General features: G+C 40.4%; 2 protein-coding genes and 1 long non-coding RNA gene across 3 annotated transcripts; 2 read left to right on the top strand and 1 right to left on the bottom strand.

Moving 5' to 3' along the window:
• Positions 1 to 634: 634 nt before the first annotated feature.
• Positions 635 to 12196, bottom strand: pde6c (phosphodiesterase 6C, cGMP-specific, cone, alpha prime). The gene is made up of 22 exons (XM_084937699.1): positions 11163 to 12196; positions 10433 to 10585; positions 9517 to 9606; positions 9236 to 9376; positions 9067 to 9141; positions 8894 to 8958; positions 7953 to 8019; positions 7677 to 7724; positions 7434 to 7583; positions 7037 to 7180; positions 6652 to 6717; positions 6377 to 6532; positions 5776 to 5883; positions 5570 to 5679; positions 5401 to 5488; positions 5209 to 5309; positions 4968 to 5075; positions 4742 to 4805; positions 4360 to 4434; positions 4150 to 4233; positions 2930 to 3083; positions 635 to 2841 (listed from the first exon to the last, which is right to left on the bottom strand). The coding sequence occupies exons 1-22, from the start codon at positions 11628 to 11630 to the stop codon at positions 2798 to 2800; spliced, it is 2559 nt and encodes an 852-aa protein (XP_084793825.1). The 5' UTR covers positions 11631 to 12196; the 3' UTR covers positions 635 to 2797.
• On the top strand, positions 3020 to 4052 carry LOC146381608 (uncharacterized). Its single transcript, XR_014801122.1, has 2 exons — positions 3020 to 3108; positions 3196 to 4052. It is a non-coding gene; the product is annotated as an uncharacterized LOC146381608 (long non-coding RNA).
• Positions 12197 to 18119: 5923 nt separating the features above from the next.
• rbp4 (retinol binding protein 4, plasma) lies at positions 18120 to 20701 on the top strand. The gene is made up of 6 exons (XM_084937698.1): positions 18120 to 18248; positions 18533 to 18635; positions 18745 to 18881; positions 18994 to 19100; positions 19663 to 19875; positions 20128 to 20701. Exons 2-6 carry the CDS (start codon positions 18534 to 18536, stop codon positions 20163 to 20165), a joined length of 597 nt encoding a protein of 198 aa, XP_084793824.1. The 5' UTR covers positions 18120 to 18248; position 18533; the 3' UTR covers positions 20166 to 20701.
• Positions 20702 to 20750: the final 49 nt, after the last annotated feature.

Below are 20750 nucleotides of genomic sequence, written 5' to 3'. Positions count from 1 at the left end.
GTTACTTGTGTCTTAACATCAGCTGAATCTCAGCCATCCGAGTTATAATAAGACAGTAACTTTTTATTCCAGTAGAGGTGGACTGTGAAGAGAGTTGCACTCGCCAACCTGCAAACTCTCCGGGGATCGAAGGGTCGCGTTGGCGCAGAAGCGTTCGGCGAAATGATAAATTACTGCTCTGTGTTTCATGTCACATATTTCACATTGTCAGTGGAGGCCTCAGCAGCATCCTGTCCTCTCTATGCAACGCACACGCTGGATTGCACTGCTGCAGCCGTTCTTAATTGTGTTATTTTCCTACACTTCAATGTGCAATTTCCAGCTTTCTCCAGGCGGAATTTGCACACAGCAGGTCACAGGCACAACGCTGAGCAGAAAAGTGAGATGGTACTGAATCGGGCAGGGATCACAACCAATCCACTGATCCTCTTTCCCCAATGGCTCATCCAGCTTTGGAGCCTCTAAGATCCCCCGGTGATATATGGCTTTCCGACGAGCACTGTCGCAGCTAAGCCCAGAGGATCTCAGGTTCACTCTCTGCCTGTGTTTAACTTTAATGTGCATAACTCAACTTGCGAAGAAGAGAGAAAGCGTCGCCTCTGCACGTGCTGTCCTATTTCCAAGCCCAAAAAAGCGATGCGCTTTACTCTTTTGCATCCATAATATCCTTTATTTGCTTACACATATTACATCTCATGACTCATACAGAGGTCATTTCATACATCAAATGATAGAGCTCTAATGTCTGAATGACAGTTGATGGATTAAGTAGAAAGTATATAGTGCTTTTTTGTGTCACACAAAGGATCCAAAAGAAAAGCCAAGGGGCTGTTTTTTTTTGTTTTTTTTTTACATAACTGGAGACAGAACTGATGGTGTAAGATTTCATATAAAATGTGTGCAGCAAGATAAGATTATGAAATCACTGAAACATATCTCTCACATTTCGTAAATGTTTGTTTTTTTGCACAGTTTTGGATCCAGGGATTACAACGGCTCCTCGCTTCACCTCAAGCAGCAGACAAGGTAGTTTCCAGGTACTCCCAAAGCCCTTCTGATAGGATCAAGTGCCTCTGATTGATGCCCCATTGATTAGAGGAGACATTGCGTAACAGGGAGATGAAAGCCACAGCCACAGTGCTAACAAGAAAGTGCACTCTGCTTGCACTGTAAACTCTTACGTTTTCAGCCCAGATCGGTTCAATTTGGTTTTACGTGGGTGGCATAGATTTACACTGAGTTGAGCAGTTATTGTCTTATTTGTCTCACGGTTACATCAATGAAGAAAGAAGGAGACGACTTTGGCCTGTACCACCGTACAATCAATGATGCTCTAGCTGCATCTTCACAAAAACAAGTCTCTGCACATATATATGATAAGCCTTTTTTTTTTTTTACCTCCTCAGTAAGACGGTTTTTTAAAGCTGTGTGCATCGCAAACACTGGCAGGCAATCAAATCCTCTTACAGAAGAGGTAGATCTACTGCAACGCTCGCCTGCTTACAAGAAGCAAAAGTTGCCTTTACAACCTTCAATAAGTTTATACAATTTACATTTTACAATTCCTATGCCATAAACTATAAACACGTGAAATCATTCACATTTAAAAACACTTTTAAATGGAATCGATAAGAAATTGTAAGTTCAATCTTAATACCCGTGTAGTAAAATTGTGTCTTTTCCCAGTTCAGCGCAGCTCAGAGGAATTCATCAAAGCTGACGATAAAGTTCAAAACACAGACTCGACGTCTGGATGTGATTCTAGTGATAATTTGTCCTCTTTCAAAGCTCCCCTCCATCCTCCTTCCAAGACAGTCCAAGTACAAAATACTCAAAGAATCAAAAAAAAAAAAAGTATATATAGATATAGTTGCATATTAAAATACAAACACCTTCACACAGCTTCTTAGTGCCTTTTGAGGTAAGAGACATCGGTCTTTATTTCAAGACAGTGCGTTTCTCACTATTACATGCATTCCTTGCTTTTCACCACTAAAGCATTAACAGATCCCTCAGATTGCAGCTTTCCTACTCTTAATGTGAAGGAATTCATTTCACACATTTCCTTTAGCCCCTTTCTTCAGGTCCGTAGCCATGACGTTACGTGTCCCAGCCTGCCCTCCCTCACTTTATCACGTCTGCCACTGTCAAAATAGCAGCAGCTAAGTGCGTTGTGCGACCTACAGTATTAAAATATACTGCGTGTTAACTGACTGCCAACAGGAGCGCTCTCTGAATTGTCTACTGCAGCACTGTACATGCTTTGGCATGTGTACACCCCACACTCTGCACCCTATCTGAACTACGCATAACTAGTTTTTCCTTCCTGAATATTTAAGTTTATCCAGCCACACTTTTAAAACATGTCAGAAATATTTTTGGTTAACGCTAAGGAATTTTTGCGACGGTATGATTTTTCTTTAAAAATGTCCACAACATTGTTCAGCAAGAAGGAGAAGATTCAAACGTGTCGTGCTTTCAAAGTCGAACAGCTTCTCTTCCAGGTTTCACGGTGAAGTCTCTGACTCTTCCCTCCTTGAAGAAAAGGTTAGGTGGGTCTATTCCAAACTGCAGTGCAGACCAGACCTGGCAGGCTACACAGAACCAGACTAGACCATACAGGGCTGGACCGGACTACATGAATGAAACAGCGAATAACCAGAACTATACCGGTGTAGGCGAGACCACACCGAGGAAAAAGCTTCGATGAGATGAGCTTTCAGACCAGGAAAGACTAGTGTTGTCTAGATTAGTCCTAAACAGACTGTATCAGTTCAGATCCAAGCACTGGTGGAACTTAACAGATGGTGCACGTCTTTGATTTCCCTCCTTCGCCACCAGCTAAATATACAAAGAAGAAAAAAAGAAAAAGAAAGATGAACTCTTCTGTCGAGCCAACAGATTAATGATCGCACAAAGATATTCTTACCTTTCTTGGCTTCCTCTTCTTCTAGTTTCTTCTTCTCATCCTCAATGGCCTTCATCTTCGCGTTGTATACCTCAGCCAGCTCGTTCCAGTGTGACCTGTTATTGTTCAGGCCGTCAAACATAGGCTGGATCTCTTTGTGGAACCTTGAGAATTCCTGGAAAAAGAAAAAGAAATGAAATGTAAGTATGTGTTACTTATGTTATATAATAACTGGAAGAATGCAGTTTTTTCCCCCCTCTTGCACTAATATGTTCTGCCTCTTACAGCACTGGCCTGCAAGGACAGCAGATTCATGGATGTAGCCTATGTGTTTATTCTAGTGTAAATACCATCTGGTGACAAATTAACAGCAACACTAATTACTTATACACGCTTTCCAGTGATGTAGAACTGGTGCCCAAACTTGAACGGAGAAAGAAATGGCTGGGCTTAAAGTCAGAACCAGAGAGCATGCTGGGTATTTGAAGGACGCCTGCTATAAATTTACTGATCAGGTGCAGACAGAGTCCTTTGTTTCTTTGTGCCATGATTAGGAAAAATCCCAAAGGTGATCACTCAGAACATGCCTGTGTCTCTTCTCTGTGGACAAACAGACCCAAACCACACCAGCACGGTGTCCCCAAAGGTCCTGTAGTTTCTTTAAATTTCTTCACCTGTCGTGTAGCTGGCCTTCCTTCTGGGCTCAACAGGTAATCTCAATACATCCTGTTACACAACCTAAGATGGTTGATGCCGCTTGCGCTGCTTTCTGTAAAGCTAATAATGACACTGCGTGTGAAATTGCCAGTTTGCAATCGGCACCAATGTTTTTGCTCCTGCGCTGTGCAGTGACGTTTTGTTGTATCGAATGTTCAACTTTATCACCACAGAGTCCTCTCTGTTCTAATTATTATTCATGAAATATGGGAACACTTACACCTGGCTTTTCATCGAGCTGTTCAGGAGGGCTTGAAAATAAATATTATTGCCTTGGAAACACTGTAAAGGCTCCGAGTAAGGTTAATGACTGTGCTAAGTTATTTTTGTTTGGCTTTGCCCTTCTTAAAGGCCCCTCACAGTAGGATTACACAGTTGCAGTAGTGTTGGCGCTTGTTTAAAAATACAGATAAACTATTGCAACATAGACCAGACTTCCTTTCTTGTCTGTTTCACTACCAGCCTCCACTAGTCATCTTTTGGCAGGGCGGCACAGTGTAAAAAAAAAAGAAAAAAGTTTTCACCTTGTACACAAATGAGCACACAAAGTCGATGAAACCACACTGCATCTTGGGGAGCTGTTCGGCACAGTTTCTGTCCATCATGGGCTGAGAGAGACAAGAGGAAGAGTTTTCAGGTGAAAGAGGGTCAAACAGTTGCTCTGTAATGCTAAAAAAACAAACCAAAACGTGAACGGACAAGAAGAAAGCCACAGGAGGGGGTGCGGCTCTTACAATTGGTTGCTGGTCCAAAACAGTTCTCTCCAAATCGCCCTGTTCCCAGAACTCAGCAGCCACCATCAGAGCCACCTGCAGACAAAACAGGGCGACAAACAGAACAAAGCGTGATGCAGGGAAATCAAAGGCACGCAGTGGCGGAAGTACAGCATGAGCGCCGCCGAGTTATTTTCAGTACTCTTCAAACTACACATGGGATTTCACCGGATCAGGTCAGGATGTCTTCTAGCAGCTATAAATATGGAACTTTTTTACTGATATCAAACAGAATAACACAAATAGCTTATTTCTTCCCGTACTAGTGTGAGTTTTTATTTTCTTGTGAACTTCACCTGATATTTTGAAATCAGGCCATGTCAGCGCTGTAAAGGTCACCCACCTTGCTCTGTACCTCCCAGGGCTTGGTGATGGCTGACAAGTCACAACCTGTCATCATCATGGCCCTGAAGGTGTGAGACAAACACACAGTCAGAGGGACAAAGAAAAAAAAAACAGGACGTGCAACACGCTGATGATTTGCCGTGGCCTGCTGTCTCAGAAATCTCCTCATCTTTCTAAAGTCAACTGGACAGACTTTTCTCAGCACGTTAAATCAGTTTACATACATGATGATTTCCTTCCTGATGGGGTTGTTGGAAACAAAAGCCGTGGCCTCTTTTTCGTCTGTCATTGGCTCCGTGGCATTCACGATGTTTTGGAACATGGTTCTCTTTCTGTGTGAAGAGAAACAGGTCACATCAACTGGGCTGCTTTTTTACAGCTTTTGCGATCACGTCTTCGACTAGCCGTTGTTTTTCGTCTCGCATTAACTGTGGCTGCAAAACGGCCGATCTGCAGCAAACCTACTTGAAGTAAAGCGCCAGATCTGTGGCGATGATGCAGACGTCGAACAAGTGCTGCACATTCTCAAACTGACGCTTCTGGAGGTTGCAGAAGATGTTCAAGCTCTGTGGGAGATCATAAATAGTGATCAAACGTGTGTGTTTTTCCTTTTTAAATATCACAACTGAAATTACTGGACAAGAAAAAATGTTGTACCTCCACCCCCATTAGAGTCTTGCTGTACTCCAAATGGTGTCTCTCCATGATGGAGGAGCCATGAAGTCTGGCCAGAGGAGCTGCACTCCTACAGGGGGAAAAAAAAGACAGTTTAGACACCGGTCCATATTTTGCCAAACACGTTCATAAAAGAGTCGGTTTGACTTGCTTTGTCTGGTAGAGGTTGTTTGTTCCTCTGTGGTCGATATCATGGCAGAAAGCAGCGGCCACCATGGCAAAGGCATCGAGATCAGTGTAGTATTTCCTTAGCTTTCCTGTCTGTAGTAGAAGAAAGAGTCAAATAAGAGCTTAGAAAAGTTTAAAAGGCTTGTGCTTAATCTATGTAGCAAGAACTGGATGTTGTGCAGGCCTTACCTGCAGCAGGCAGAACATAGTGTGGCCTACGTTGAAACCGTGCCTCCAGTTGTGGTAGGTAATGGAACGATAACCCTTCCTCACGGTGTACATCCACCTGGTCAGCGTCTGAGGGGGAAAGGGAGGGTTCGGATTTAAAAACAAAGCAAAAAGGAGAGGAAATTGTATAGGTGGTGCACTTTCTTTCCATGCCTAAGGAAAGCAACTCTTGCCCTACAGCACTACAGAGAATCACTCATATTTGTAACTGCAGTACAGCATGGCACACTTCGACAGTCTAATTAAGGATCGCATCCACTTCTTTGTTCCCAGAGCCATGGCAGCTTGCCTGTTGCCAAAAAAGATTCACAGATGATGCCACGAACATTCTGTGTCCCCAAGGCTCGTCTCTTCTCTCATTATTAATAAAATAGCAGCAGTTTTAAGTTCCAAAGGATTTGGAACATGATGATCATCTTTATGTTTGCATCAGAACTTTGCTTCGGGAGCATTTAAGGACAAGAACGCCACGTCGAGAAATGATAAAAGAACTGGGAGAGCAGTTCGAGCGCGTCTTGTTTGAACAGGTTTATCAAAGCAAGCGTCTGATTATACGACTCACTTCTGCGGGAACTTTAAACTTCTCGACGACTCCGAGTTCGAAGAACATGCGAATGCCGGCTTTGATGAGGTCGAACTCGGTCACGGGGAAGTCGCTGAAGGAGAACAGGTACAGATTCTCGCCGTTGACGTTGTCTGCCACCGGGATGTTTGCCCTCTGAACAGAAACACATGACATTCATGGATTATTCCCTGAAATGCTTATAGTGTCTTTCTTGTGGACCAACTTTATTTTGGTTCAAACTAAATGAAACGATTGACTGATGAGCAGCTCACCAACAGTTTGTACATCTCTTTCTGGTCGCAGTCTTCAGGATCGGCATCAAACTTCTCCTTGGTGTTCTGGTTGTAAACGAGAGAACAATCATTTCAGCTGACATTTACATTGCATGTTATGTTATACTTTCAGAGATTTCAGACAAGTACTCCCAGAAGTACCCTTGTAAACTCTTGTCAAATCTTCTCTTGCCAAGTGGATATATCATCTATTAGACCTCCTATCAGTTCCCTAATAGCTGGTAATGTAGGACTGCTACTCAATAAGCTTTTCACAGTGCATTACCCTTTGACTACTTTAAATCCCTGCTTAAATTGCTTCTCGAACAAATGCTGAGAGGTCAGAGGTAAGTTTCGGGAAAGAAAAAGGCAAGGTGACGCTAACCAGAATGGACTGCAGCTCATCCGTGGTACATCTGGTCTGGTACATGAGCATCTCCTGGGCGATATCCTTCCTCCACTCCATACGGTTCAGCTTGTCATAGGTGTCACAGTTCAGCACTGACCAGCCGAGGAACTGTGTCAGGGCCTGGTGCAAACAACGAGATCAAGAAAGCATGAGAAAAAAGAAGCGGGATCTACTGAGCTGTGACCCCGCATAACCCTGATTTACATCAAACTCCTCTAAAAACACTTTCCCTCATGTAATATATGCGTAGTAATACAGCCAACATGCAAATTCATGCAGTTTTCTGCTACAGAGGAGTGCTAAAGATTTACACACAAACAACAACATGACATTGTGTGTGAGGGTCACAGCGAGGGTGAGAGAGGACGCCAACCTCAGTGATCTGTTCGTCATATTCATCGAACGGTTTGCCGTCTTTCCTGTTGAAGAACGTGGCGATGCCCACGATTTCTTCCTTCTTGTTGACGATGGGCAGCGACAGGACATTTTTGATGACAAACCCCATCTCGTCCACAGCCTCTTTCTGAAAGACACGGCGATGTGTTTTGTACGTTTTATGTTTTCGCGTTAATGTGCATTAACCATCCAAGCACAAAGAGAGGAAAAAGTCCCGCACCTGGAAAGTGAAGTAGTCATCTGCAGCCACATTCATCATGTTGCAAATCTGCAAGCAGTCACAAAAAAATATTTTCACATGTATCAACAGTTTTAATCAATCTATCTTTGATTGTTGCATGTGGCCTTTAAAGTTTGCAGATTGTATTCCACATAAATGCACCGGTTATATGCACAACTGGTTTTTAATCAGACCGCATCAGTTGTTGATGGGTACACAAGTTACTTTCATACTTTGCTCGTTTTGGTAATTCAGCTAAAAAGAAAATGTACTTACAAAGCCATTCTCTGCCACATAGGTTGGTAGGCCGCTAACCAAAGCCCAGTGATCGGCTGGGGGACCACTGCAAAAAGGAGCACACACAGCAAGGTGAATTTGAGTGAGACACATATTAAACAGTGGGCACTCTTTCAAAGCAGACTTACTCATATACACCTTCTTGTTAGTCTTCAAATAACATTCATCAGACCCCCCCCCACAGAATTACTTCTGACCTAAATAGAAGATGAATGTTGTGAGCAAGCGTGACTGCTTCAACTATTTTAAAATGCACTGACTACCTGCAATTTTGACCATTTTGTACATGGACTAGCTAGGACTTTTATTTTGAAAAATGTAGCCTCTCAAATTTATAATGTTCTCAATTACAAGTCAAGGAGGACACATACTCGCAAAAAAATTATTTGCCCCCATAAACATGAGGTAATAATTTTGAGTAAAATGCAACTGAAATATAAAATGTTTATTTCTTAAAATAATTCATTCTTGTGGTAAACTGAATCAAGTAAGTTTTATTTGACCAGATTCCAGTCGATTTAAAGTTGTAGTTTGCACTTTTGTAACACAATTACCAGGAAAATTCACATGTAATCAACTTACTTTATTAAAGTAATTGTACTCAATTTAATTAGTAGTTTGACTTGTTGTTAAATTACTAATTAAATTACAAATGAATATCATGATCCTAACGCACTGCTGTGCCAAGACGAGCTCTAGAAACTCTCTATAGGCTCCTCGTTAGTGACTTTATTTTTATTTTTTTTATTCATTTTGGGTGATGTAGTGATGCCAGAGCTGACAGGCGAGAAGGAGAAGAAGTGATAAAGAGCAGAAAATTACTTAGTCAGCGTTTTTGGGAAGTGCACTTTGGTCTGCTTTTATGTTGTATATTGAAATGAAATGTTTGAGTGCATTTGTATGTAGCCAGTGTTGCTCACGGTATGACTTTGATTTCTTCTTTGCCTTCCAGGAGGTAGTCAATGATCTTGTAAAAGTTGATTTCCTGTACAAAAAGCAAACCTGATGATCTTTGCAAAAAAAATGCAATTAGGTAAAAATGCCACATGGAAAAAGAGAACTGATTTAATGAAGGTATAAATGAACGTCTTACCCTGCCGTCTGGTGTTTTGGGTCCTTTATAAGGTTCCACATCTCCAAGTTTCACCGGCCATTCATCATAAAATTCCTGGAGGAAAATAAAACCCAGGAAATGACTGCATCGGGTTATTTATGTGTGCAGCTACCCAACTGCATAACTGAATCAATTCTGCAAAACCAACCTTCTCTTTGGTCATGTCCAACAGACCCACTGAGTATCTTTCGCATTGTAGATAGGTCCTTACGGTGTACAGTGCTTTGTGGAACTGTCTCTCAATGTCTGTCAACTCCTCAAACACTTTACTGGCTGACCAGAGCAGCACCTAAAGTCAGAAGTAAAAACATGAATGCAGGAAAGCATGTGGGGGAAATGCTTATTTTTCTTTTTTCTTTAAATACAGATTTTAAAGGAGACAGAATCATCAGTGATTTTAGACTGAACACATGGCACAGTTGGGTTTACCTGACTTCTCCTGGATTCCACATTCCACATGTAGGCTGTGTAGTGCTGCAGGGCGATGACTTGAGCAAAGTTCATGTACTTGTGGAAGAGCTAAGGACCAAATCAGATTAGACAGCAGGTTCAAAGCTGTGACACATGAGAACCTTTACTGCTACAGCGCAACGTCGCAACACCATTTGGCGTATAACGGTAACTGTGTAGGAATAATATGATAGAAAGCAGGTGAAATCTCATTTCACTCTGATCCTAAGTGGGTGTGTTTTTTTTCTTAAACGCTGGAAATTACATTTGTAAGGTGCAAGATTTTAATCTTAAGAGTTAAAGGCTTTGCCCTGCACATCAGCCAATTCTCTCTTTCTGAAAATCATCACTGTTACCAGACACTATCGCCAGACTCCCAAGAGTCTGTAAAAACACAAATTTCCTTCTGACCCAGTTTAATCTTTCAGTAATTGTACCTCATTGTGAGCGTATGGCTTCAGAGGCAGTAGTGAATGGTCTCTGATGCAGACTACAGAGATAACAGAATCATACTTAAATCTTTATGCCTTACTTAAACGTTAGTGCTCGAAAGCAATCGCACCGAGTCACTCAGGTCTGATTGGCTCCCACTGACATAATTGAAGTGTTTTGCACCCCACTGGTAAGATGTAATTATGCCAATAACCTTTATTTAGCTGCACATTTCAAACGGCTTGAGCGCAGGATTTTGAAAGTAAAAGAAGAGCAACTATGCATGTGTTTAACACAATTACTGCCAAATAAGATGCAGTTTAGACGTTAAGACAAAGAGGGCGTAATAATCGTTTGATGACACTCTAATACCATTATGTAATGCAACACACTGAAAGCCATTAGGGATAACCCCATATATATGTATATATATATATATACACACTTAAGCTTGTATCCTTACCGCCTCATCTTCTGGAGTGAAATGCTCTGCTCCTATTTTGTTTAGCGCCATGACAACTCCAAGGCACTCTTTTTCAGCCATCAGAGGGAAGGTCATCATGCTTTTGGTCTTGTATCCAGTCTGTTTGTCCACAAAGTCAGAGAACTTTGGATTCTGAGGGGAGAGAAAAAGCAAATAACTTACAGCAGGTCTTATTAAACCAAACTATTTATTTGAAACTACAAAGGCCATGAAATTTTCATATGTTCATCAACTACCAGAACCTTTAATTTTCGAACAAACAACTAAATTACATTTTTATATAATTAGTAACTGTCTTCAGTTAGAAGATGAAGACAATCAATACTGCAGGCACATTTTTGCAGTAGATGCAGACACATGACAAATAATTCTGATATTTACCTGGTTTAAAAAAAACATGGCACGATGTGAAAAATATATGTTTCCTCTCTGTTATTAGCTTATTTCGGTATTTACTATAGCAGGACCCTTATTAAATATAAATAATACAGGGAAGATTAATATAAATGTAGGAAATAGATACAAACTATGATATTGCCTCTTTTTTATAGTAGCTGATTTCTGTATGAAAGCCTTTATTAAAAAAAAGAAAAAAATATTTTATTTAGTCATTTTTATTATTATTTATTTATTTTTAACCTAGATTATTACTTTTTCTTTGAGTTTGTTTTGTTTATTTATTTTATCACAAAACTTCACAACTCCTCACCTTTGACACATCAGGAACATTCTGCGGGTTTTTGGAGGTGGCGGTAAAACCGACAACACCCATCTCCAGAGGAAACACGATTTCGGTCTGCGGATCGACCAGGTTAGCCTCATACTTGGAGGTCGGAGTCACGTCAAAGAGGCTGGTGGCGAGCTCAAGTGTTCCGTTTCTGCCTCGACTCGCGTAGTAACTGAGCCTGTCAGCCTGTATGATGAGGGCCACTCTCTGCAGCACTTTGTGGAGGGCCGGCTCCATGTTCTCCGGCTTCTGCAGCTCCTTGACGAGCTCGAAAATGATGGCGGATTCTTGCAAGGCGTTAACATCCTTGAACGAAGCGGTGTCTTTGATGTCCACGTCGGCCGAAAAGGCGGCGGTGAGAGCTTCAGCGCGCAGCTTCTTATCAAAGTACTCTTTTGCAAACTGCGGGTTGTTTTCCAGATATTTTTCCACACTATCCTTGTCTGCCATTTTTTCTTTCTTTTTTATGCCACAGTCCCCCCCTTTTTGTTTTTGTTTCTTTTAAAAAAGCATCACCTGCAGGGGAAAAAGTGCCAAGCTGGAGGGTAGGAGCTGTGCTGGGGCCTGCAGGGGTGGATGGATCAATAGTGTCCGTTTGAGCCTCTGTGCATCCTCCTCCGTGGTCCCCAAAGGGAGTAACGCATCTCGTGGCAACCGACAGACAGAACAGGGCAGAGTGTGGCTAAGAGGCTGAAAGGATCAAAGTGGCGCTAATTAACGTGACGTCATGACATTAAACCTCCTGCTTTAAGCGTCCTTAGGCCGCAAATCCCAGCGCTGATCATTTTATATCGGGCAATCCTTGCTATGTGAAGCTGGAGGGAGGAGAAACAGATTGTCGTCAGGTCAGATGTCAGGCTGGGCATGGTGGAGAGGTAAAGAATAACAAAAGGGAGCTGTCACTGAAGAAACAGGGTGTCAGGCATTTTGGCCAGAAACTAAAGTCCACAGACCTTAGTTACCTTTAGGACAGGAAATAGCAACACAGGTGTTACCAATAATGCTAATTTATCCCCTGCGGTTCAATAGGACAGAAGCTTCATTAACGTCTTAGTAAGATGCTGTTACCTGTATTTATCTGATTCGGTTAAAAATAGCTGCCATGAAATTGGCTGATACTTGCGTCCCTGCAGCTGTAGGGGGATTAAATAGCTGGCCAGCACCCCAACTAAAAATTTGCCCCCAAAATAAGTGTTTTTTTGCCCTAATATTCATTTCTAGCTGTATATAAGAGTCACATCAGTGTGGATCCATCGTCTAGTGGTTTACACATTCAGCAAACAGGTGAAAGGTTGCTGGTTTGATTCCAGTCTGAGACACAAATCCCCTGTCAGGAAGGGCATCCGGCGTCCAACTCTGCCAAAACAAAACATGCGGAGCTGCATGCTGTGGTGACCCCGTGTGACAACGAGCAGCTGAAAGTAGCTTTCTACGAGATACACAGCAGTACTCTATCACTTCCTCTACCAACCTACAGGCAAGCCATTCCCAAATTCAGTTTTTTTTATACGGCACCAAATTACTACAACTGTCTCACCTCAAGGTGCTTTAAGATATAGACCCTATGATGATACAGAGACAACAAAAAACAGTCAGATCAAGTCACGTCAAGAGTGCTGTGGCCCACTCAAAAACCACAAACTCTCATGGGGCCCACTCAATCTTAAATCTTCACTCTAATCAAAATACAAGACAAAGTGATGTTTTACCTTGAAAATATTATTTAATAAGCATAAACAACACAGACTGTTGGCTATAAATTACTGGCTAGTGCTACCCAGTAGTAATTTTGATATCAATGCAACACCAAGCAAATGCAGAGCCAGTATTGCTGATATCAATACTGATAGTAAAACCTTTAACTTCAAAAGGCAGCTTGTGTAACTGTGTTATGATTTATTACATGAATCATCAGCAGTTTGCACATTTTGAACACATTTTAAATGACCATCAAATCAATGTGACTTTTACTTTCCACAACAATTAGTTAACACAACAAAACAGCTTTTTCAGTGCTTATTATATTTTGAAACTGTGTTTTTTGGTTTTGTCTCTTAAGCACTTTGGGTCATTTTTCATAGTGAGTGTTTGAGGTATATTATTGTAATTTCCAAACAAAATAATTAATTTAACACAATTCAGTGGCGTACATCCTGAAATAATAGGATAGAGACTGGTATCCTATTATATTGATTGATACTATTGTGCTAGTATCACTACTACCAATACCTGCATCGGTATTGATACTATCAATATTTAAATAGATCTGCCCAGCTATACTACCCAGTCAGAGCAAAGTGCTAAGGCCAATGCATGAACCACTCACCACTGGGACACAAACTCCAATAAATCTAGGTCAGGGTAATGAGTAATATCAAAAACTAAACATCTCCTATTACCAGTTTTAATTGACTTTTTATATAAATAAATACATTTATGTAAATATGTAACGGTGCATACTGAGTAAGCAGTTTTGAACTAAATTTATGTTTTTACTGCAGTCCACCAGGGGGCCCCGGCCCACACTTTGGGAATCCCTGCTACAGGCTAATGTGCAGTCACTGTTAACTGTAGTTATGAATTAAATTGAGGGCTTTCCTAGCGAGCCAACCTTGCTTTAGGTTTGTCACTGTTGTGTTATTGTGGTTGCTGCTACAGTGGAGGAAGTAGTTTACTTAAATAGCATCAGTCTCTGGCAGCGATTGTGTCCCTGGTCATAATCGTCTATTTAAAGCTCACAGTGTGTGGGCAGCCTACCTGCGCTCTAATGAAACCTTCGTGGAGGCATCAGTGCTGGAACTGGAAATTGGCCAATTAGCTGAACTTGGATGGGTACAAAACAACCATGGCTGGCTATTATTAACCGAAAGCCACTGTCTGGTTAGCTGCTGGCAGGTCTTTGAGAAAAGGAGTGTCCCATTTTTTTTTCTACTTATTTATTTATTTATTTGTTTCTGCTGTAAGGATTAAGGAGACAAGCCTATCAAAAGTGAGAACTACAAAAGGTGTGTGTGTGGGCGTGCGGATTTAGCAGGGTTTGTGGAAATAAATTAGACTAGTCAATTTCACAGCGGGAGGAGGTGGTTGGCTTCTAGTGTGTGGAGGAGGAAGGACAGGCAGACAGAAAATCAGCTATCAGATGGGTATTTTCTTGGTTGTGTATTCATATGTGTTTTCTACAAATATATAAAAACATTTTATTATATTTTGTGTGTTTTGAGTACTTTTCAGGATATGACACTAGGGACAAAAGGACCAGTTATTTTGATCTCTCTGCAATTCCATTCATTCAGTAGTAGTTCAGTAGCTGAACATTTGATACCAACATAATTCAGGTCCTGTCGGAATGTATTTGCACATTTGTTAGACGAAGCACTGTGAGATCAAACATGTCCAAACACAAATTTTCTAACCATTACACTTTATCTGCCCACCAGCACGGACGGAAAGCAGCTAGCTAGTACAGACCTCAGGTGCATAAGGATTATTAGGAATTGTTTCTTCCTGGATACAAAGACACCAAATTTCTCAGTCTAATATACATTTTTTTCAAATATGCCCTCATTTTATTCATTATCCTTTCTTTTATTTCCTTTTTTGTAAGATTTTATCACCTTTGATTAATAAGCACACACTACTGAGGTGTTTGTTTGTTACTTTTACATGATCCATGCATACTAGCAAACAGAAGGAGATGTTTTTATGTGCAGTGCATGCTACTGTAACAAATCTTTTTGATCTTTCTGATAGTAGTAGGATATCAATGAGGAGGTAAAGTTGTGTTTAAAGGAGTCATTCTTCGTGACATGACAGTATGCATTGACAGCGGATTATCATTTAAGCACATTTTTATCTATTAAAGCCATCCATCTTTTTATTCAGTTCAGGTTTTCATTTTGGCTGGAGCCTATCCCAGATGTCATAGGGCGAAAGGTGGTGTACACCTTTGACAAGTTGCCCATCTATTATAAGGGCTAACACAGAGAGACAGAAAAGCACTCGCACCTACAGCTAATTTATAATCACCAATTAACCCAACAGCATGTTTTGGACTGTGGGAGGAAGCTGGAGAACCTGGAGAGAACCCACACAGGTACAGAGAGAACACGCAAATGCCACACAGAAAGCCCACCTGGCAGCTCAATGGATTCAAATCCAGGATCTTCTCAATGTTCTTCATCCATTGGTGCTAACCATGCCCTCTATTAAACATAAACCTATATGTAGAAAAGGATCGGCCATGGCAAATTATGCACACACCAGGCAGCTCAGCTGTCACACATGAAGTCACACTGTCAAAGTTAAATCAGTTTTGATTAACACCAGGTATCTTCAGGAGTCCTGAATTTGTCACAGCTTTTATTTTATTATTAGCTCATCTAGCCAAAGGACACATGAGCTTGTGGAATCCATTGTGTGACAAGAGAACGAAACAGTATTAGTTTGAATTTAATCAAAATTACATACAAGGATCATATACAGAGTCTTCAGCCAAATTGTGCCCAAAGTCCAGGTCATATTGTTATTTTACAGACACATTTTCACTCCTCAGACTATTGGCTTGTATGTTTATATGTGTCTATGTGCTATCTCCATACAATCTGGGGCATGGTTAACATTAGATTCTTGATGTTAATAAAATGGATACCATAACTGCATATTGTGATCATGGAGTGTTTTTACTACCACTTCTAAAAACCCCAATGATATCACATATAGATGATATTCTTAATGTAACACTAACTATTACCTTTTGTTAATGTCCACATATGGTAACATTACAAATAACAAATAAATCATGAACAGAATTTGTAGCAAAATCAGAATGATTTTATAAATAATGCAGACAGCCGATTTGTGTTGATAATTATTCATTCATTGTTTGACATCATTGTGTTTTTGGACCTTAAGCTTCACAGATGTGAGCTTGTTTTACTTTGGTTACACAATGTGTCCTCTCCCCCCAACCCCCACATGCACTATCCTTTATATATCCCAAAAGGTTGATTATGTACATCTGGACATAGCGTTTTCAGTGGGAGAAATGTTTTCAAGGTTCAAGGTTCAAGGTTCTTTATTTGTCACACAGTTATACAAGTATAACACACAGTGAAATGTAACCTGACACGCTCCTCGACATGTGCAAAAGTGTGTGTGTGTGTGTGTGTGGGGGGGGGGTAAGAGGAAGAACATTATATATATAGTATATACATTAGATGAATGTGTACATATGTAGAGGAATAGAATAATAACAGAAAAGACAACAATTAAAAAAAGATACTATAAAATAATTACAAATGCCAGTAATTGGAACATAAGAAAGTTGTAAGCATTTTGCTAAATAGGTCGATTGATGATTAAAAACCACTGCACTTAATGGATCCTTGTGAATGATTGACCTATTTGGATAAGATGAGATGAGATTTGCAAATTGCTCTCCTAATCATTTAATTTAATCTGTACAATGTATATCCAATACATCTTGACATTGTCAGTCCTACATTTTGGCCCTTAAGGGCACAGGTAGGGGTGGAATTTGATTGGATTATGTTACAAGGGGACATACTACTCTACCCAAATTCAATCGGTGCGTGTTCAGTGCTTTTGCCCTCTTCAAAGCTCCAAAGTTCAGATGGGGACTGTGGATGTAGCCATGAGGTGTTTTACTCAAGTTCCAATTTTATACAGGGATTTTTACTAACTTACTTTTCCATGAGAAAAAAGAAACTCGCTCTTACTTCAAGCACTACATTCCTATTCACCCGCACACAATAAATGTTTAACGCACAGACAAATCTGGCAGTGCAATTTATATAGGTTCTTGGCCAGTGTTCACAATTGTGAAATGTTACAGCACCTCTGGCCAAATTCCAGGAGCTATTATTTCTACTCAAGAGTGATTGCCCTGTTTTTCAGCTGGTCAGCTCTTTGGTTATGTAATCTGCAGATGTTTGGCTTCACTTTTGCTCTTCTTTATTCAGCCGGGCTCTCAGAAGACTGGTTTTACGATCTTAGTGAAAAACAACAGCATCAATGTATTTAAAAGAAAAAGCCCCAGCAGACGAAAAACAGACCTGTCTTAGAGAGTAGAGTAGGTATTTCTTTTTTATGCCAAAGTGTATTTTAACTGTGCAAACCCCTCAAAAAAACAAAATAATGCAAGCGTGAAACATTTGGGAAACACAATATTGTTCATGCCTGATGGCGATCGAGCACGATCCACTTTCTTCAGCACGATAAACTTCTTTTGTGTTCAGCTATGATCGACAGCATTAAGTGCTCTGGATTTCATTGACATGGATTAATCCCAAAGGTTAAAATGCATAAAGATCAGCTTCCATATATGTTGTGCTAACAGTTCCTATCATTATTGACCTCCGTTTGAAACTCCAGACTTTGCTTTTAGAAAAGACGTAATCACCTTTCTTTCGCATTGATTATTTTCTGCCGAGCGTGGACTCTGAGCTCCAGTTACACAAACACGGAGCTGGAAGATGAAAACAACTGGTGCAATAACACAGATGCTGGTCAAAGCGTGTTTTATGATTTCTTTGGCAAATACAGAAAGAGCCCTCCCCCCTCAAAAAAGAATTTTGTGATCTTTCTTCAAACAAACAACATGGATCTATCCACACAAAAAATATTCCACTCATTAAAGTCAAGTCTGAGAAAACACGAACTGTTTGCTCTTTGAAAACCTATTCAGGTCTGGTGACAAACTGTTTTCTCAGCGTGTGCAACATGTGTACATATACATGTAGATCCGATCTTCCTGGTTCTACCAGTCATTGCATTGATAAAAATAGGAATCCTTTAGCAATAAGTGAAAAAACAGATATTGTGGTGGAGACTGGGAGGGGTGGTCCACCAAATGTGCAGAACACACAAATCAATAGGAGTGGGGTGTGCGGTTACGTAAATGTTTGTCCAATGGAAGGCAAACTCGCTGTGGGGAAAGCAGGGGCGCTCTGGGTCTCCAGAAGTTATTATGTAATACTGGCCAGCTGTATTTAAGGCCAGTCCAGACTGAAAATCAGAGGATTTCTTTGGAGTCTTTGTGGTATCAAGGTACACACTCATATGGATTGTTTTAGGGGGGGTTTTGCTTTTACATTTTCAGTCAAATATTTAAAGATATCTCATTTTTTCTGGTATTGGTTTTATTTTTTAAACACTATTGTAGCCCTGTGGAAGTACTTTTTGGAGTTTCATTACATTCTGCTCATCTTGAGGACTTGCAGTGCAGTGTGCATGTCTGTATTTCTGTTGTTGTTCTCCATTATGCCTCCTGTTTTTTCTCTAACTGTCTGTGGTCTGTGCCGTTCTTTCTCTTCTTCTTTCCTCGGAGGTAGAATGCTTCGGTACGTTGTAGCCCTCTCTCTCCTGGCACTGTCCTGGGCACAGGACTGTCAGGTAGCCAACATCAACGTCATGCAGAATTTTGACAAAACTAGGGTGAGTTGAAAAATATTAACTATGTTGTTATTTAAAAAAATGTTTTACATCATTTCTGAGTAGTACTATTCCACCGTGATTTTTCTTTAATGTGTTCTTCTACTCGTAGTATGCAGGGACATGGTATGCTGTAGGGAAGAAGGATCCAGAAGGCTTGTTCTTGCTTGACAACATCATGGCCCAGATAAATATTGAAGAAGATGGCAAAATGACTGCCACCGCCCAGGGCAGAGTCATCATCCTCAAGTAGGCTCTGTTCTGTGGAGGCTTTTGCTTTGAACGTGTGCAATTTGCAATATGAGATTTCTTTTTGTCTCACATTTTTTGTAATGACTTATTCTCTCTGTTTGACCTCTAGCAACTGGGAGATGTGTGCCCACATGTTCGCCACATTCGAGGAGACGGCTGACCCTGCAAAGTTTAAGATGAAGTATTGGGGAGCTGCATCTTACTTGCAGACAGGAAGTAAGTTATGAAGTGAAAAGCACCTTTAACTTTCATGTTGAATCAAATTTGTCTTTGTTCAGACTTTAAAAAGAAATCCTTTCAACAATGAACGATCAGACACTGTAATTGTTACTTGATAGTCACCACCAAGGGGGGATTTTGACCTTAGGCCAACTGATAATATAACATAATTATCAACTGCTGCACTTAATTCGTGACCCCGGACACTGGAAAACGACTAGTGTTTTGTTGAGTTCAATTTTAACATCAGGGTATGACTATGTATTTACTGTGTTATTAAAGAAAAAGGAGGTTAAGTAATAATTTTAGACACGGGATGCAATCACTAAAACATCAGTATCCACCACTGGATCAAACAGCTGTATTATTAATATTACTTTAATGTTTTTTTTAAGTGAAAAAAATATACATATATATATATATATATATTTTTTTTTTCTGTTATTTTGGCTTCATACTTTCTTTGTTGCTTTTTGTTTTTCTCAGTATGTAAGTTGAAAATTTGTAAATGAATGGTTTTGCAAAAGTAACCTCTCCTCTACACTCTCCATGCTCTTAGATGATGACCACTGGGTTATTGACACTGACTATGACAACTACGCAGTCCACTACTCCTGCAGACTAGTGGACGCTGATGGCACTTGCCTAGATGGGTACTCCTTCATATTCTCTCGTCACTCAACTGGCCTAAGGCCAGAAGACCAGCCAGTTGTCCTCCAGAAGAAGACAGACCTCTGTCTGTTGGGTAAATACAGACGGGTTACACACACCGGTGAGTTGACTATGCTTTGATTCTTTGATCTGTGGCTTTTATCAGTCCGTCATTCAATAGGGTAAAAGACCAAGTGAATAATTGACTAAATTAAAAGGTGAAAATTCTTGTGGTCAGTGTCTGCCCAGCCTATATTGCCAATATTTTCAGAAATATAGGAAAATAAAATGCTCAGTACTAATGCATGCAGGAGATAACGATGTTTAAGCTACCGTATAGTTAATAGTAGTACTTCTCTCCCTTGTGTTGCAGGCTTCTGTGAGAGTGGCACATCTCTTGACCCACAGTGACACTTTGCTGATCTTGGATTGAATCCCACTGCTTAGTCACCTCTTCTGTCTCCATCTCTATTATAAAAAAGCAGAACATTCTTCTTTAAAAATGAACCAAAACTGAACTATGAACAGCCACATTTATATAGCTGCAATCTCAAATTAAAAGGAAAGTTGGTTGTTATTGTTCCCTTCCTATATTCCCTCATGAGTACCATTAAAAAAAAAAAAAAACAATCAGAATGACAGAATTATGCAATCAGCCAATCAGCTCTCTCTCAATGTGACAAACAATTATCTGTTAACCTGGATTTTTAGCAGTACTGCAGCTCTGGGTAAGAACCACTATGCTTATTATAAAGAAAACACTGGTTCAGTGAACGCACAGTATCTTGTAGTCCTCGAGGAGATATTGTTTTTTAACTATACATACACAGATACACATTAGCTCATGTGCTATATATTTATAGGGTCATAAAAGAGCAGTTAAGTTGTTTCTTCTTCATATGATGTTTGCTTCTTGATCCAGTTTTTGAAATAAAACATTCATACCACTGTGGCTCACTTCATTCTTTATTGCCCTTTAAATATTTATCTACGTTC

This window comes from Perissodus microlepis, chromosome 8, assembly GCF_051167445.1.
Source record: "Perissodus microlepis isolate ML-2025 ecotype Zambia chromosome 8, ASM5116744v1, whole genome shotgun sequence".
NCBI lineage: Eukaryota > Metazoa > Chordata > Actinopteri > Cichliformes > Cichlidae > Perissodus > Perissodus microlepis.
This window is presented reverse-complemented; position numbering and strand designations above follow the sequence as displayed.

What these genes read in the sequence shown, in the direction of transcription:
- pde6c (XM_084937699.1), bottom strand. Translation starts at nt 11,630, where the DNA reads ATGGCAGACAAGGATAGTGTGGAAAAATATCTGGAAAACAACCCGCAG. An exon ending in ATGACGAACAGATCACTGAG is followed by an intron (nt 7,181 to 7,433) that starts GTTGGCGTCCTC and finishes TGTTTGCACCAG; the next exon opens with GCCCTGACACAGTTCCTCGG. An exon ending in AGACTCTAATGGGGGTGGAG is followed by an intron (nt 5,310 to 5,400) that starts GTACAACATTTT and finishes GATCTCCCACAG; the next exon opens with AGCTTGAACATCTTCTGCAA.
- rbp4 (XM_084937698.1), top strand. Translation starts at nt 18,534, where the DNA reads ATGCTTCGGTACGTTGTAGCCCTCTCTCTCCTGGCACTGTCCTGGGCA. An exon ending in AGAATTTTGACAAAACTAGG is followed by an intron (nt 18,636 to 18,744) that starts GTGAGTTGAAAA and finishes TTCTACTCGTAG; the next exon opens with TATGCAGGGACATGGTATGC. An exon ending in CAGACGGGTTACACACACCG is followed by an intron (nt 19,876 to 20,127) that starts GTGAGTTGACTA and finishes CTTGTGTTGCAG; the next exon opens with GCTTCTGTGAGAGTGGCACA.